The sequence below is a fragment of the Sardina pilchardus genome, chromosome 1, assembly GCF_963854185.1.
Source record: "Sardina pilchardus chromosome 1, fSarPil1.1, whole genome shotgun sequence".
In the NCBI taxonomy this organism is placed as follows: domain Eukaryota; kingdom Metazoa; phylum Chordata; class Actinopteri; order Clupeiformes; family Clupeidae; genus Sardina; species Sardina pilchardus.
Window position 1 is genome coordinate 32,580,899 of NC_084994.1, and position 13,667 is coordinate 32,594,565.

Here is a 13,667-nt window from a genome sequence, read left to right on the forward strand (position 1 = left end):
CATGTCTTTATGGATGTCATAGTGGATCTGAAGTTTGTATTTACGCCATTTTCTTTCAGTCTTCCTACACTCTCTTTTTAGGAGTTTAACCGCTGGATTTTGCTTCCATGGTGCTTTCTGTTTGTCCTTAATTTTCTTGGATTTTAAGGGAGCAATGTCATCCATAATGTTTGCCATTTTTGCATTAAAGTGATCCAATAAGTCTTCTACTGAGTCTGACAAATTGCTTGATGTCTGTGAGAGTGCTTGCTCAAAAAGAACACTTGTCTTATCATTTATGATTCTCCTTTTTACCAACATAGATCTGTTCTGACTGTGTGGGGACATAGACACATCAAAGAACACGCAGAAATGATCAGATAACGCCAGGTCTTTAACAGCTGTGGAGACATTGAGACCCTTTGTGATAACGAGGTCGAGTGTATGGCCTTGAGAGTGTGTTGGCTCCTGTATATGCTGTGTTAGGGAGAAAGTGTCGATTAGTGCAATGAATTCCTTGGCATAGTTGTTTTCAGGATTATCCACATGTAGGTTTAGATCCCCTGATATAATAAGACAGTCAAACTCTATGCAAATGACTGATAGCAGTTCACCAAACTCTTCAAGAAAGACTTTAGCTGAATGTTTTGGAGGCCTGTAAATAGTCAGTAATAAAATCTGAGGAGAAGACTTAATGCTTGCACACAGATATTCAAATGAAGTAAATTCACCAAATGATGACTGATTGCACTGAAAAGATGCCTTGAAAATTGTAGCTATCCCCCCTCCTCTTTTATTTGCTCTGGTAGCACTCAAAAAACTGAAATTTGGTGGAGCAGATTCGATGAGGGTAGCAGCACTGTTTGCTTGGTCTAACCATGTCTCAGTTAAGAGTAAAAAATCAAGGTTGTATGTGCAAATAAGATCATTAATTAAGAATGATTTGTTTGAAAGAGATCTGATGTTTAGGAGAGCTAATTTTGCTGTAAGAGTTGGGGAGCTATGATCCACTGGGGAAATCTGAGGCTGTAGTGGTACAAGTAGGAGATTTGACTGGTTTACCCTGTAGGCTCGATGTGCTAGTCTTCTATTACTTGTCAGAACAGGAATAGAAAATGACATAGGCTTACTGGGTCCCGGCATGTTCTCAAAACTACTGTCACTACCATTTCTATTGCAGGGACCCACAGAATATCATACAATACTCTCATGAAGTTGTTGCTGCTCAGGTGATCCTTTTGCATGCGGAGGGGGAGGGCGTGGAGGTGCACTGCGCTTCAGTGCTGAAGGTCTTGGGCTGTTGAAAATCTGCCTGGCTGCTGGTAGCAGTCTCTCCATTGTTGCAGGGAACATCATGTGCTTGAGTGGGGATGGTGACGGGTATGTGGGGGATCCTGTGGAGTTTGTTTGGGTGGTGGAATGATGAGGAAGGGATTGGGATGGGATATTAGGTGGGTTTGGGTGGCCTGGGTAGTTGGATTGGGTGGGGTGGTTATTGGGTGTGTGTAGTGATGGGAAATCAAGGAATAAAAGTCCAGAGTCTCCATCTGCCAGATGGGGTCCTGGGGGGTTTGTTGCATCGCTTTTAGCAAGTATTCCAGTAGTGTGTTCCATGTTGTTATGGCTTTGTGGTGGCAAGGAGTCAACGGAGGTGGGGAGGGACACTGGTACATGACCCTTCCTTTCTGATAGCCTTCCAACAGCTTTGATAGGTGCTATCTTCTCCTGTTCATGACATCCATTTGTTTGCTGAGATTTCGCAGAGTTTGACGCCAGTGATTTACTATGAATCATTATAGCAGCACCCGTCTTATCATGTCCAGTGGACGTGGCTGGGCATTGTTGTTCTGGTTGTTTATGTTTCTCCAAGGTCTGCATGTTGATGTCCTCAGCTTGTTCCGTCTGTGTGGCTACTGAGCGCTTATCAGAGGCTTGGCTCAAGGTTGGCAGAGAAAATGTTGGGTGCAAGAGAGAGAGGTGATAGTTCTGAGTTAAGATCTTGGCCCCAGTCCAACTCAGCTCTGTGCTTTTTGGTCTGAAATATTCCCTGCGATTCCAGAAAAGGTTGAAATTGTCAATAAAATTCATCCCAACTGAAAAGCATGTTTTTGCAAGCCAGGTGTTTAAACTAAACAGTCTCGTAAAAACAAAGCTTCCCTCTGCTGGGAGTGGACCACTGATGAAAGTTTGTAATCCAAGCTCAAATAGAGCAGAGAAAAGTTCCTTGAAATCTTGTTGGATATACAGTTGTTCTTTGTAAATGTCATTTGCTCCAACATGCACAATGATGCGCTTGATAGTTGTATATTTTGACACCAGTTCTGCAAGTTTGTTTTTTGTGTCAGACACTGAAACATTTGGGAAACAACATACAATCATCCTTTCCCCATTTAGAAGTCTCACTGTAGAGTCGCCTAGAATGAGGGTTGTGGGATGAACAGGTGCCGAGTGCTGCTTCTTGTCTGTGCCCGTCTTTCTATTATTGTGGTTTGCTCGCTGCCTGTTTTGAGTTTTTTCCCTGGGAAAAACCTCTCTCACGTCCTGGAGGCATTCAAATCTGTTCCATAGTTTTAGGGGCTCTGGGTCACCCCTAGGACCACAAGCCCTATAGTTTGCTGATCTATCTCTGTTTCTGATCCGAGGCCTGGAATTAACATCTGAGTTTACTGGTGTTGAGGTACGTACAGTTCTTGTATTACGTTTTTTGCTTTTTGGCCTGGCACCTTGCCTGCGCCAAGGCTCAGAACTCTCATTTTGCTTTGTGAGGTCGATGCATTCAATGCTATTGGTAGATTGTTGAGTTACATTCTCTGCATTTCCAGTTGTCACTGTACTCACTTCATGAGATGTCTCTCGTAGTTCATCCGTCTTTGATGAAAGGGCACCAATCTTTGATTCCAAAGCAGAAATCCTCTGTTCTAGTTCAGTACATTTACTACATGATCTCCTGCGTCTCGGGCTGGAGGAGTGCATGTTGTTTAATCCAACTTCAAGGTGACTTGCCGTTCATGTAAAGTAAAAAACTAACTATTAAAGTTTCACCGTCTTTGCTAACCTAGCTTGTAAATGAAATAAAAGAAAGAAAAAGAGTGAAAATTGCTAAAGGGATAGTAAAGCAGGAGCAGCAAGAAATGCGTCCTACTCGCTTGAGTAGGAGAGACTCATGCTCAATGTCAGCACAAGACTCCTCGCGGCGTGCCGCCATTGTTATTTGAATCAAACACTCGCTTCGGCGCTCCTGATTGGTTGCTCATTTTTTGAATCACTGGCAGGGGTTTGGATTGCCCTCGCGTCCAGACCCTTGTGTGGAGCTCAGCGAAACGCCTCTGATGGAGCATGGCGGAACTACAAGGGTCTGGCGAGAGTCAGGCTACCGTTCAGCTGCTACTATTCGAGATACAGATCTGTTCGGACCAATCACATTGTCAGGGCGGGCTTTACGTGATGATTGACAGATGAACAGCAGTGACGTTCACGGCTGCATGCATCCTCGCTCGACGAGTTGGGTGTGAGACCGTGTTGGCTTAGGTTGATTTTGATTGCAACAGAAACGCTATGGCTATGAATGCATAATTTGTTCATGCAGTTTGGCCTTTCGTTTATGTTAGCTATTGAAACGGAGGTTTTATCACGGATTCACACAACCATTCCTGAACACTTAGAACTTCAGTTTCACTTTCACCAAGTTAAAACAGCATGTTTGGGTGATGTTGTTCCTGTTTGCTCGTTGGGTTAACGACACACTTCCCCAGCTGTTCATTGCATACCGTTTGACGGAATTATTTTTAAAAACGAGGGAGGATGTTTTCCATATAGCCTACCCTGCTACATATCTCGTTGTCTTAAGGCCTATTCGGACGGGATTAGTTTTATGGGGGGACGTAGGTTTATCATATGACCTCTGTAATATAAATGTCCAATTCGGACGGGACTAGACATCTCTGTCATTTTACCTGACATGGGAGGAGTAACTATGTTTACGTTCTGCCGTCACATCTTCGTCGCCGTGCACGTGATATTTTGCGTCAGGTACGTGCGGCATTCAGATTTGAAAGACTACACAAGTTGGTTAAACTAGCAAACGTTAGCTTTATGTTATGCCATAAGTAGTTTGAAATGGCTAACAATATCAAGCTATTAGGCAAACTAGCTAACGCCCTATTAGGAGCTGCACAGCATGTTATGTTTCATTCAGACTATGGTGGAATTGTTTTCAAATCAGGATGTGACGAAATATTACAGACATCTTTACAGAGGGTCGCGTTCGCACGGGATTAATATTACCTAAGGTAATTTCTCCGGACCGTTTTACGGAAGGTAAAAGTGTCTGTAAATGTCACCGACATTCTCCGTTATGTTTACTGACATGGTGCGTCCGGACGGGACTACATTACCTGGTAATTATTACTTTACCTGACGTCACCCCATAAAACTAAAGGCCTATTCGGACGGGATTAGTTTTATGGGGTGACATCAGGTAAAGTAATAATTTAAAAAAAAAAAAAAAAAAAAAAAAAAAAAATGACAGAGATGTCTAGTCCCGTCCGAATTGGACATTTATATTACAGAGGTCATACACAGATTTCCTGTTTACTAACAAAACTAGATGCGCGCGCACCCACGGGGCAGAAGACGCCGAATGGCCGGTCTTAACGTTATAAAGTTAACCTAATAACCAGCTGCTGTACGCTATAATCGGCATTTTTTGTATGCCACTGTTGTCTAATTGATGATAACATCTCATTTATGAGCTTATTTCAGAGTTTGTCGTTCGTTTTCATTATTTATAAAATATCGTCTTTTTGCCGGTTTTGGTGGTTTCTGGCAAATATATGCATTACTTTACATTCCTGAACATTCTCTAACCATCGTCATTTTGAATAGTGCTGTTTTCGGCACTAAAATTCATTTTAATCTTTTCACGGAGAGCAGCTGCTTAATGCTGTTCATGGTGCTTTCTGCCCCTTGCGTGCGTGCGCATGTTTTCGAGAAATCTATGTATGGTAAACCTGCATTACTCTACGTCCCCCCATAAAACTAATCCCGTCCGATTAGGCCTTTAGATTTCGCAGATACTGACAGCCAATAACTTGTTCTGTTTGGTTTGGGCTATCCAATGAGTGCAGAGCTAACCCCTCCGCCCTGTATCAGTTGAATCACACCCCATAATCGCAGCTGAATGGAGCAGTTTCAGACTCATATTCTGACAAGAATTGAGTATGACGTCGTCAGGCTACTGATTGCTGTGCCTGGTTTGAGAGGAAGTTGACCCCAGATCAGTTCAGTGCTCCCTGCTGGTGTGTCCTAGCCTGGCATAGCCCTCCGTAAGCTTCCGCTCGATTTTCATTTCCCTTCACCATTACGTCTGGGTCTAATCCCATTGAACTCGATTTCCCAGGATGCATTCCATCCGGACCAATCAGCGAACGGGGGGGATCGGGGGAGGGGGGTGTTAACGATGACGTCGAGTATATGCGCATTGTAGTCTCTATAGCTGTCACGACCAAACGTAGCGATTGGGTAAAATCAGGCCCAATCGATTCAAACTTCAACAGAGTTCATGCCTCCTGCCTGAAATCGATTCTGAATGGAGTACAGTTAGGTCCAGACCCTCTGTACGATATTAGTACGAGGGTTTGGTATGACCGGGCTAGGTGTGTCCATGCACATAGAGCTCTACATCCACACAGGGAGCTGGACACTGAGGTTGGGATGACTAGTGGGAGTCCATTTGCAGGGAAGCTGTACAAGACCTAAGCTGTATTATCTCATTTTGCACACTGTTTTTCTCAAAGTGATATTACTGCTTTAATATTCATCATAAAACTAGGCAGTGACCCAACACATTGCAACAAGACTCATTTAGAGATGAAGCGGTCAGGCTACAATGTCTGTAATTGCTGCAGGAAGGGGATTCTGTGATGAAAGCTAATTTCAATCACAACCCCATTCTTACAAGTAGAAACTATTATTTCACTCAATGTCCTCTATTCCTTTCCCTATTTATTTGTATTATAATGTGTCAATGTCTGTTAAATAATGTTAATAAGATTTTAGCTAAAAACTTTTGATAATAATGGTAAGAATATGAATGTATGCATGCCACCATTCTGTTTTCTGACATCTGTCTCTTGCCCTCTCACTCTCTGCAGACTTGCTGGTTGTGAGTTAACAGAGGTAACCTGTAAGGCTGTAGCCTCTGCTTTGCAGTCCTCCATCTCCCTAAAGGAACTGGACCTGAGTTACAATGACCTGAAGGAGTCTGGAGTTCAGCTTCTCTGTACAGGACTCAATAGCCCTCACTCTAAGCTGACAACATTAAGGTGTGTATGTGCACACATATTGTGGCACTGTTGGCCGCCTATCTGTATTTTTTTTAGAATAAATCATCAGCTGCAGTATGTGTTAAAACAGACAGAGTCAGTGCCAGCTTTTGAAAACAAGCTGTGACATGATGGCATCTGTGCTGAAAGGGACTTCCCAGCTCTGACCTGCTAGCTTGACGAGCCAGACCCACATCAAGATGTAGGGTCTGGACACACCGTAGACAGGGCTCAATCGGAGGGGTGGGATAAACAGTTGTCTTTCAAATTCCCTCCCCGCGATAGGATAACGCGAAACGAATCATCTTCTTGTTTTCAAGTAGCAGGATGCGTAACCTTCCCTCTCCACGCAATAGGATAACGCTAAACGAATCATCTTCTTGTTTTCAAATAACAGGATGCGTAACCGTCGCAACTTCTGGTCGCATGTCAGTCACCATTATGTTAAGCCCACCCACCGACTCTACAGTATACACGCTGTGATTGGCCCGCTGGTGCTTCGGGTTCTCAGCTCCCTGGCTCTATGGATCGTGCCTAGACTGCCCCGCCAGCCAAATTACATTTGCTGCCGCTAGGGGCGTCTAGATTTCTAGGCTACTGACCTGCAGGATGCAGTTTAAGATCAAGTGCATTGTCATGTTGATATTAACAGAATAACAGTAGATCCAGAGGTGATTACCAGGGTATTTAAAACTATATGCTTTAACAAGGCAACAGGGCCAGATGGCATGTCTGCTTTTCATATTAAAACATTTGCAGAGGAACTCCCACCGGCCTGGCATCCACTCTTTCAGCTCTCTATAGATTCCCAGTGTGATGTGGCAGCTCATAGGCGCGTCCTAATGGCGGCCGCTATGAGCTTTCATCTTCATTTTACCGTTTGAACTCACTCATGCTGATAACTTCACTCCTGTCCTCCATTATTACATGTACTCGTTGTTGTATGTAGAAACGGATGGGAGCACACATACTGAAAACTGTGCCAGACATTTCACTCACCTTTCATTCATTCATTCCATATGAAATTATGTTTATTGAAAATATCCATATATGGCAGTAACATCAGACAGGTTACGTCTTACGCAAATATTTAGACAAAAATGCACCAGCGTCTCCATTTCCTGCGGAGACTGAGAGTCTTTGGGGTTTGTGAGAGCATCATGTTAATTTGGTATAGAGCCACCATAGAGTCCATCTTGCACTATGGCATCACCAGCTGGTTTGGACATCTGACAGTTAAGGTCAAGGCCCAACTAGGTAATGTGGTCACATTACCAACACAACAGCTGGACAAATGATGGAGTCCCTGCTCCCCTCACTCTCCAAGACTTATCTGAGCAGTCCACTCTACAGCAGGCTGACAGAATTCTATCTGACCCCTCCCATGTGCTGTACCAAGAATATGAGCTCATGAACACAGGAAGGAGGTACAGGGTCCCTTTCTGTTTAGCACAGTCACTACAAACATTCCTCTGTCCCCCTGTCAGTCAACATGATGAATGGGCAACGTGGGCAGAACAGTAGGAAGGCCCAAAACCAATACTAAGTGCTGAGTAGGGGGCTGTGTATGGGGGCTGAACTGAGTGGAGATGTGCTGAGGCTGTGGTGTATGGATGTGCTGTGTGTGACTGGAGAGTACAGAGAGAGAGAGAGTGAGTGTCTACTTTGGGACTGTGCTTAATGGGACTGGGTGGGAGAGAGTGCTATTTATGGGCTATTTATTGGCCTTTTAACATGATGTGAGTGTCATTTATAGCATGACCGATCAATGTGAATGTGTGCCCTTTTTGTATTTTATATATTTATTTACTCTATGTATAGCATATGTGCTATGTCCTGTGGTGTGTTGTGTATTGTGGCTGTGGCAGCTTACCCCTTATCCAAAACACATTTCTCCCTTGGGAGACCTAATAAAGGAACCTTGACCTTGATGCAAGCATTTCAGAATAGTGGAAAAGAGAATGCAAAAGTCAATTAGATACATTTAGACTTCTCTGATTAGTCAGGAAGAGAACAATTATTTGCCTTAAGTTAAGTTAACCTTAGGAACATGAATCACCCCTGCTGCCCACATGACACTACAAGACAACAACAAGTTGTTTACATGGCTGTAGAGTGTGTAATGTAGTGTTTCTCCAGTCCATGTCCCTGCTGTGTACATAATGTGAGTGCTACACACATCTGTGTCTGTGTCCATCCTCATGAGATACAGTGACCTCATGGTGCTAAAGGATGGCCTGAAAATGTCCAGTGTTCAAAGACTGACCTTCCACTCTCCTTTGAAACAGGCTCAATCTGTGCCACCTCTCTAAAGCAAGCTGTGAAATGATGGCATCCGTGCTGCGAAGTGCACCTTCCCATCTGAGAGAACTGGACATGAGTGACAATGACCTGAAGGATCAAGGAGTGGAGCTGCTCTGTGTGGGACTAAGAAATCCACAATGCAAGCTGGAGACACTGAGGTCAGTAATTAGGAATGTTATGTAATATAGTGTTTTACCCACCACATAGTAAGAAACACCAGTGTGCCTGTGTGTGATGTCAAATTGGACATCTGTGAATATTTTTTGTGATTTGGACTTATAATGCCAAATGGCGACATTTAGGGAGTGTCAGTCAAAATTGACTGAATATACAAATGGTTACTTTGTACACCTTCAATGCATTTTCCTTCATTTATAATTAAGAAAGAGCATCTCTTGTTTCAGACTGTCTGGTTGTCTCATCACACATGAGGGCTGTTCTCTCTTGTCCTCTGCCCTCAAATCAAACCCCTCCTACCTGAAACAGCTGGATCTGAACTACAATCACCCAGGAGACTCAGGTGTCAGAGAGCTCACAGACAGACTGAATGATCCCATCTGTAAACTAGAGACGTTGAGGTGAGATGTGTTACATCTTAGATGTCCTTCTAGTGGAGCTGTTCATCCATTTGTGTCCTGTGTTGGAGAGCTTTCTTTGTGGAGACTGAATATTCTGTGACGTTTCCAGATGATTCCCTTCCACATATTAAACTGGGCATGATGTGGCCCTTTAAGTACTGCAAGTAAAAGGCAATCCCCCAGACTTACACACACACATATGAGGCTTGTGAACAGTTTGAGAATAGTGAGTATGGCTTGGTAGCTGGCCATGGTCCTGGGATGCCACTAGTGAAGATCACATGCGAGTGATGTCCAATAACTGCTTCCCTGGGTTGAGAAAAGAAATATATAGTAGGCTTGTCGCCTAGCCTAGAAATCTAGACGCACCTGTCGCCAACTGTTCAGACTAAGACCTCAAGATCGCTTTCATCACAGGCCACTAGCAGAGGGGAAGTAAACAGGAATTGGAAACCTGTTAAACTAGTCGGATATCTTGCATTAGACTAATCTTGGGTGGATGTAGATTAGTAGGCGTCCAAGGACTAATGACCAAGCATATGATTTCCATTGCTAGGGGTACGTTTGTGCTCATGACTAGAAGTAAAGGCTGAATAGTGCGTATCTGCTCAACTTAGCCTGAGACCGGTGGGAAAAGCATCTGTGATGGAGAGTTATCTGGATGGGGAGGACTGTGTAATGATATGAGATGTAGTGACTAAGTGTAGGCAAGAGTGAGCATCTTCTCTGTTGACCAGATTGGTGGTAGTATAATAGGAGACTGAGGATGTAGAATCGCCTTGGCTACAGCGAGGTAAGGGGATGCATTGCTACTGTTAGAATAGACTGTAAGAAAATATGTTATGGTAAGTATGTTCTAGACACTGGAATAAATTGACAGAAAGGTGATTTAGAAGAGTGGAGGAGAGGCTCAAGTAAGCGTAATTCAGTCAGCGTTACTGATTGGTCAATATGATCTGTTTGATATGAACCTTTAGGCTACTATGATCCATGGCTTGTAGATAAGGACACATGGATGCAGATCTACACCAGATTAACCTCACTATGCCACATTTCCTCACTACATCTCAACGGCCAAATGGCAAATATGAGTGCGAGGCTGAAAGTGAGTCTGGAACAGAATCTGTTGCTATGATAAATGTGGGCCTCCTGCATGACTGAAGGTGGAAACTCTGCATTCCAGATCATGAGCAGGTTGTGAGTTATCAGAGTGTGGTCAAAATTATTCCAAGACAACTGGTGTGAGACTGCAGTTTTATTCACGATACCGGGAGCATGTTACTCACATGAAAGTCAAAGTAACAAACCCACACATCTGTGGGCGAAGCCTGTTCTTATACCCTTAACACACACACACATGGAAAATCACTAGACACACTTTAGTGAGTCTTCAACCACCTGGTGATTAACAGAGATAAGAATGTTTACAAGAACTCCTCAACCATGTTTGTGTTTGTGTGCCATGGGTTCACCATGGGGTCACCTCCACATTCCTAAGGTCAGGATGGCAACTAGAGTTAATTATATATGTAAGCTATAGTAAATGGTTAATACAATGGGACACATATAAAATTTATCCCACATATTCCCCCCTGTGGAGCTATGAAGCTCCATTTTACCGCATCAATACATTATGTGTATATTTTATAGTTTTATCATTTTCCTCTTTCTTACATGTAATATCTAGTATTTCTCTGAATCTTTAGAAGTTCCTCTTGGCATGGGACCATGTCACTGTTGATAAACATTTAGGGCTGGTACATAGTCAATAGAACGCATAGAGAATCCTGACAAGTTCTATAGGGAAACACTTAATACAGAAACACTCGCACTTGAAAAGATTTTTCTTGGCATATCCAACATATTTCATTATTTCCTGTTTATGTTAATTTATCATGGAGGGCTCACTCACAGACTTTATTATTATTATAAACTTCTTTCTTAAGGGATGATTAGGTGAATAATAAGCAAAACAAACATCAACATCTTCTGTTATCTCAGTTATTCAAAACCAAAAATAAAACCTAATCCTAGTCTTCAACAGCAGAGCTGACTTGGGTGTTTAGACCCTCCTCAGGTAACTGTCCAAATAAAATTAAACCAAAACAACAAACTTGTAACGTTTATCTAGCTAAACTGAGAAAGAATATTTTAATGTGATGCTAGTGATATTTTATTCATTCTCCCCAAAAGTCTATTCTTCAGTCTATTGCGAAATGTGTTTGTCAACCCAATCTTGCAACCACGTGTTGGTTATGATCAGTTCAGTTCATGTATGTTCTGGATTCTTCACCACTCTGAAATCCTTATGGCTATACATGTAGGTGTACTGTAGATGATAATTCTTGAAAAGGTCCTCTCCATTTGTCCTGGTTCCAGCGTTTTCTTCCTTTGCAATCCTTTGATGAGTTCCTAGGAGCCTGGCTTGGCTGGGTTTGTCCTTTGCAAACTTTGTGGAAGGGCCAACGCCACCTGATGAGAAACAAAAGACAGAGCAGCAATCAGTTCTCGCATGTAACCGTTGTCCTATCTACATCTCTTAAGCCTACCTTACATTGCCAGACTTTGCAAAGATTTGGAAAAGATTTTTGAAAAACTACAGTCTCAGACCCTCTCACATCTAAAGACAATTCATTGAGTTTTTAGTCACAGTCTAGTCTCAGATTAGGATTTTGCAAAGACTGTGGGTCACTATTTACAAGACTGCTGCTAGATTCCTTCAAATTATTTCCATCGTGCAATAGGCTACACGTCATCATTCACAGGAAATCACATGATAGCCTACTCCAGAGCCATATAAAGAGAGAGTTGCGACAACTCCATTGACGCTAATGTTCCATATTTTCTCAACAATAGTTCCCGGAAGTTAGGATCGAACACTCGTTAACAGACAGTAAAAGACGGTTATTTTAAGATTCTAACGAACAGTCAAAATCGCTTCCGGGAACTATTTGAATAGGATTTGAACTACTTGAAGTTACACGAACCACGTCACAAACCGAATTTTCTGTACCCGGGTTGTCGCAACTCTCTCTTTATATGGCTCTGGCCTACTCATATCAAAGTAATTTTTCGCGTTTCTACAGCATTGTTTGATGTGTGACATCACTAACAGATATAGAGTTGTTCTGTCACGTAGAACAGCCGACTAATAAATTATAAGAAATGAAATAACAAATAATCACTAGAGATGTAATTCCAAGGAAATTACGAGTGCATGAAAATGCAAAAATGATGAGGACTTTTATTTTGAAATAGTTGTGGGCAGAGGAAACAGTTGAACAGGATATGCTGTCTTAAGAGAGCCAGAAAGCCTGAGACAGAGAGTTGCTGCCAGGTGGCTTTGAACACCTGGCTTAAGATTCTAATTGCTTAACGACTTCATTGTGATGTCATAATCCAATGTTAAGTCTATGGGAGAAAAAATGTTTTAAAAAATTCATATAAATGAAACGATAAAGTTTTCAAAGTTGAAAATTACATAGCTGAAGTCACCTAAGTAAGACCTACGCAGCGCAGTTTGAATGAAGTTTCTACGTCGAACGGTTGAAGCTGAATTGAACGCACAAAAAGTGACTGAAGACTATAATATCGATAACTAGAAATGCAATTCCAAGGAATTACCAGTGCATGAAAATGCAAAAATAGATAGATAATGTAGATATGGTTACTAAGGTGTAGCTAGGGTAAACATGGTGGTTGCATAGTTTACAGAGAGTTGATAGTGTGAAGGTAGACAGTTTAAAGATGAAACATTCCAGTTCTAACTTAACTAATGATTTCTATTCATGTTAAAATGTTGATTAGCTAACTTAGCTAATGATTTCTAGCAGTTACGCTAAAAATGCTAATTATGCTAGCAATGCTAACTTTACTAACAATGCTAACCAGGTTGATTAGCTAACTTAACCGATGATTTCTAGCAGTAATGCTAAAAATGCTAACAATGCTAAATTTGCTAACAATGCTAACCAGGTTGATTAGCTAACTTAGTTGATGATTTTTTGCAGTTATGCTAAAAATGCTAACTATGCTAACAATGCTAACTATGCTAACCATGCTAACTAGCTAACTTGCTAGTGAGGACTTTTATTTTGAAACATTTGTTGCTAGGGTATCCATGGTGGCCACTATCAGGAAACAAGAAGTTACAGTAGTATAATCATGTTGGTTGCTATGGAATCGGTCATAAACACTTAATTTGTAATGGTTGCTATGTTGGTTGCTAGGTACATGGAGGTTTCATGTAGTTGACTGGAGGCATAGTGGATGATAACTGACAGTTGGAATGGTTGAACAGTTCAATAGTTGAGTAGTTTCAATGGTTAAATGATTTAATAGTGTATTATTGCAGTGAGGACTTTTATTTTGAAACAGTTGTGGACAGAGGAAACAGTTTAACAGGATATGTGTAGTCTTCTGAGAGACTGTATGCTTAAAGCCAGAGAAACTGACAGTTGGTGCCCAGGTGGCCGGCCACCTG

At 42.1% G+C, this 13,667-nt stretch overlaps 1 protein-coding gene across 2 annotated transcripts in view; it reads left to right on the top strand.

Moving 5' to 3' along the window:
- Positions 1 to 13,667, top strand: part of LOC134088578 (uncharacterized) — a 69,665-nt gene that overhangs the window by 12,458 nt on the left and 43,540 nt on the right. For both annotated transcript variants that reach the window (XM_062542600.1, XM_062542609.1), the window contains exons 10-12: positions 6,132 to 6,302; positions 8,591 to 8,764; positions 9,011 to 9,184. In XM_062542600.1, the coding sequence (XP_062398584.1) occupies positions 6,132 to 6,302; positions 8,591 to 8,764; positions 9,011 to 9,184 (519 nt within the window). The remainder of the gene's footprint in view (positions 1 to 6,131; positions 6,303 to 8,590; positions 8,765 to 9,010; positions 9,185 to 13,667) is intronic.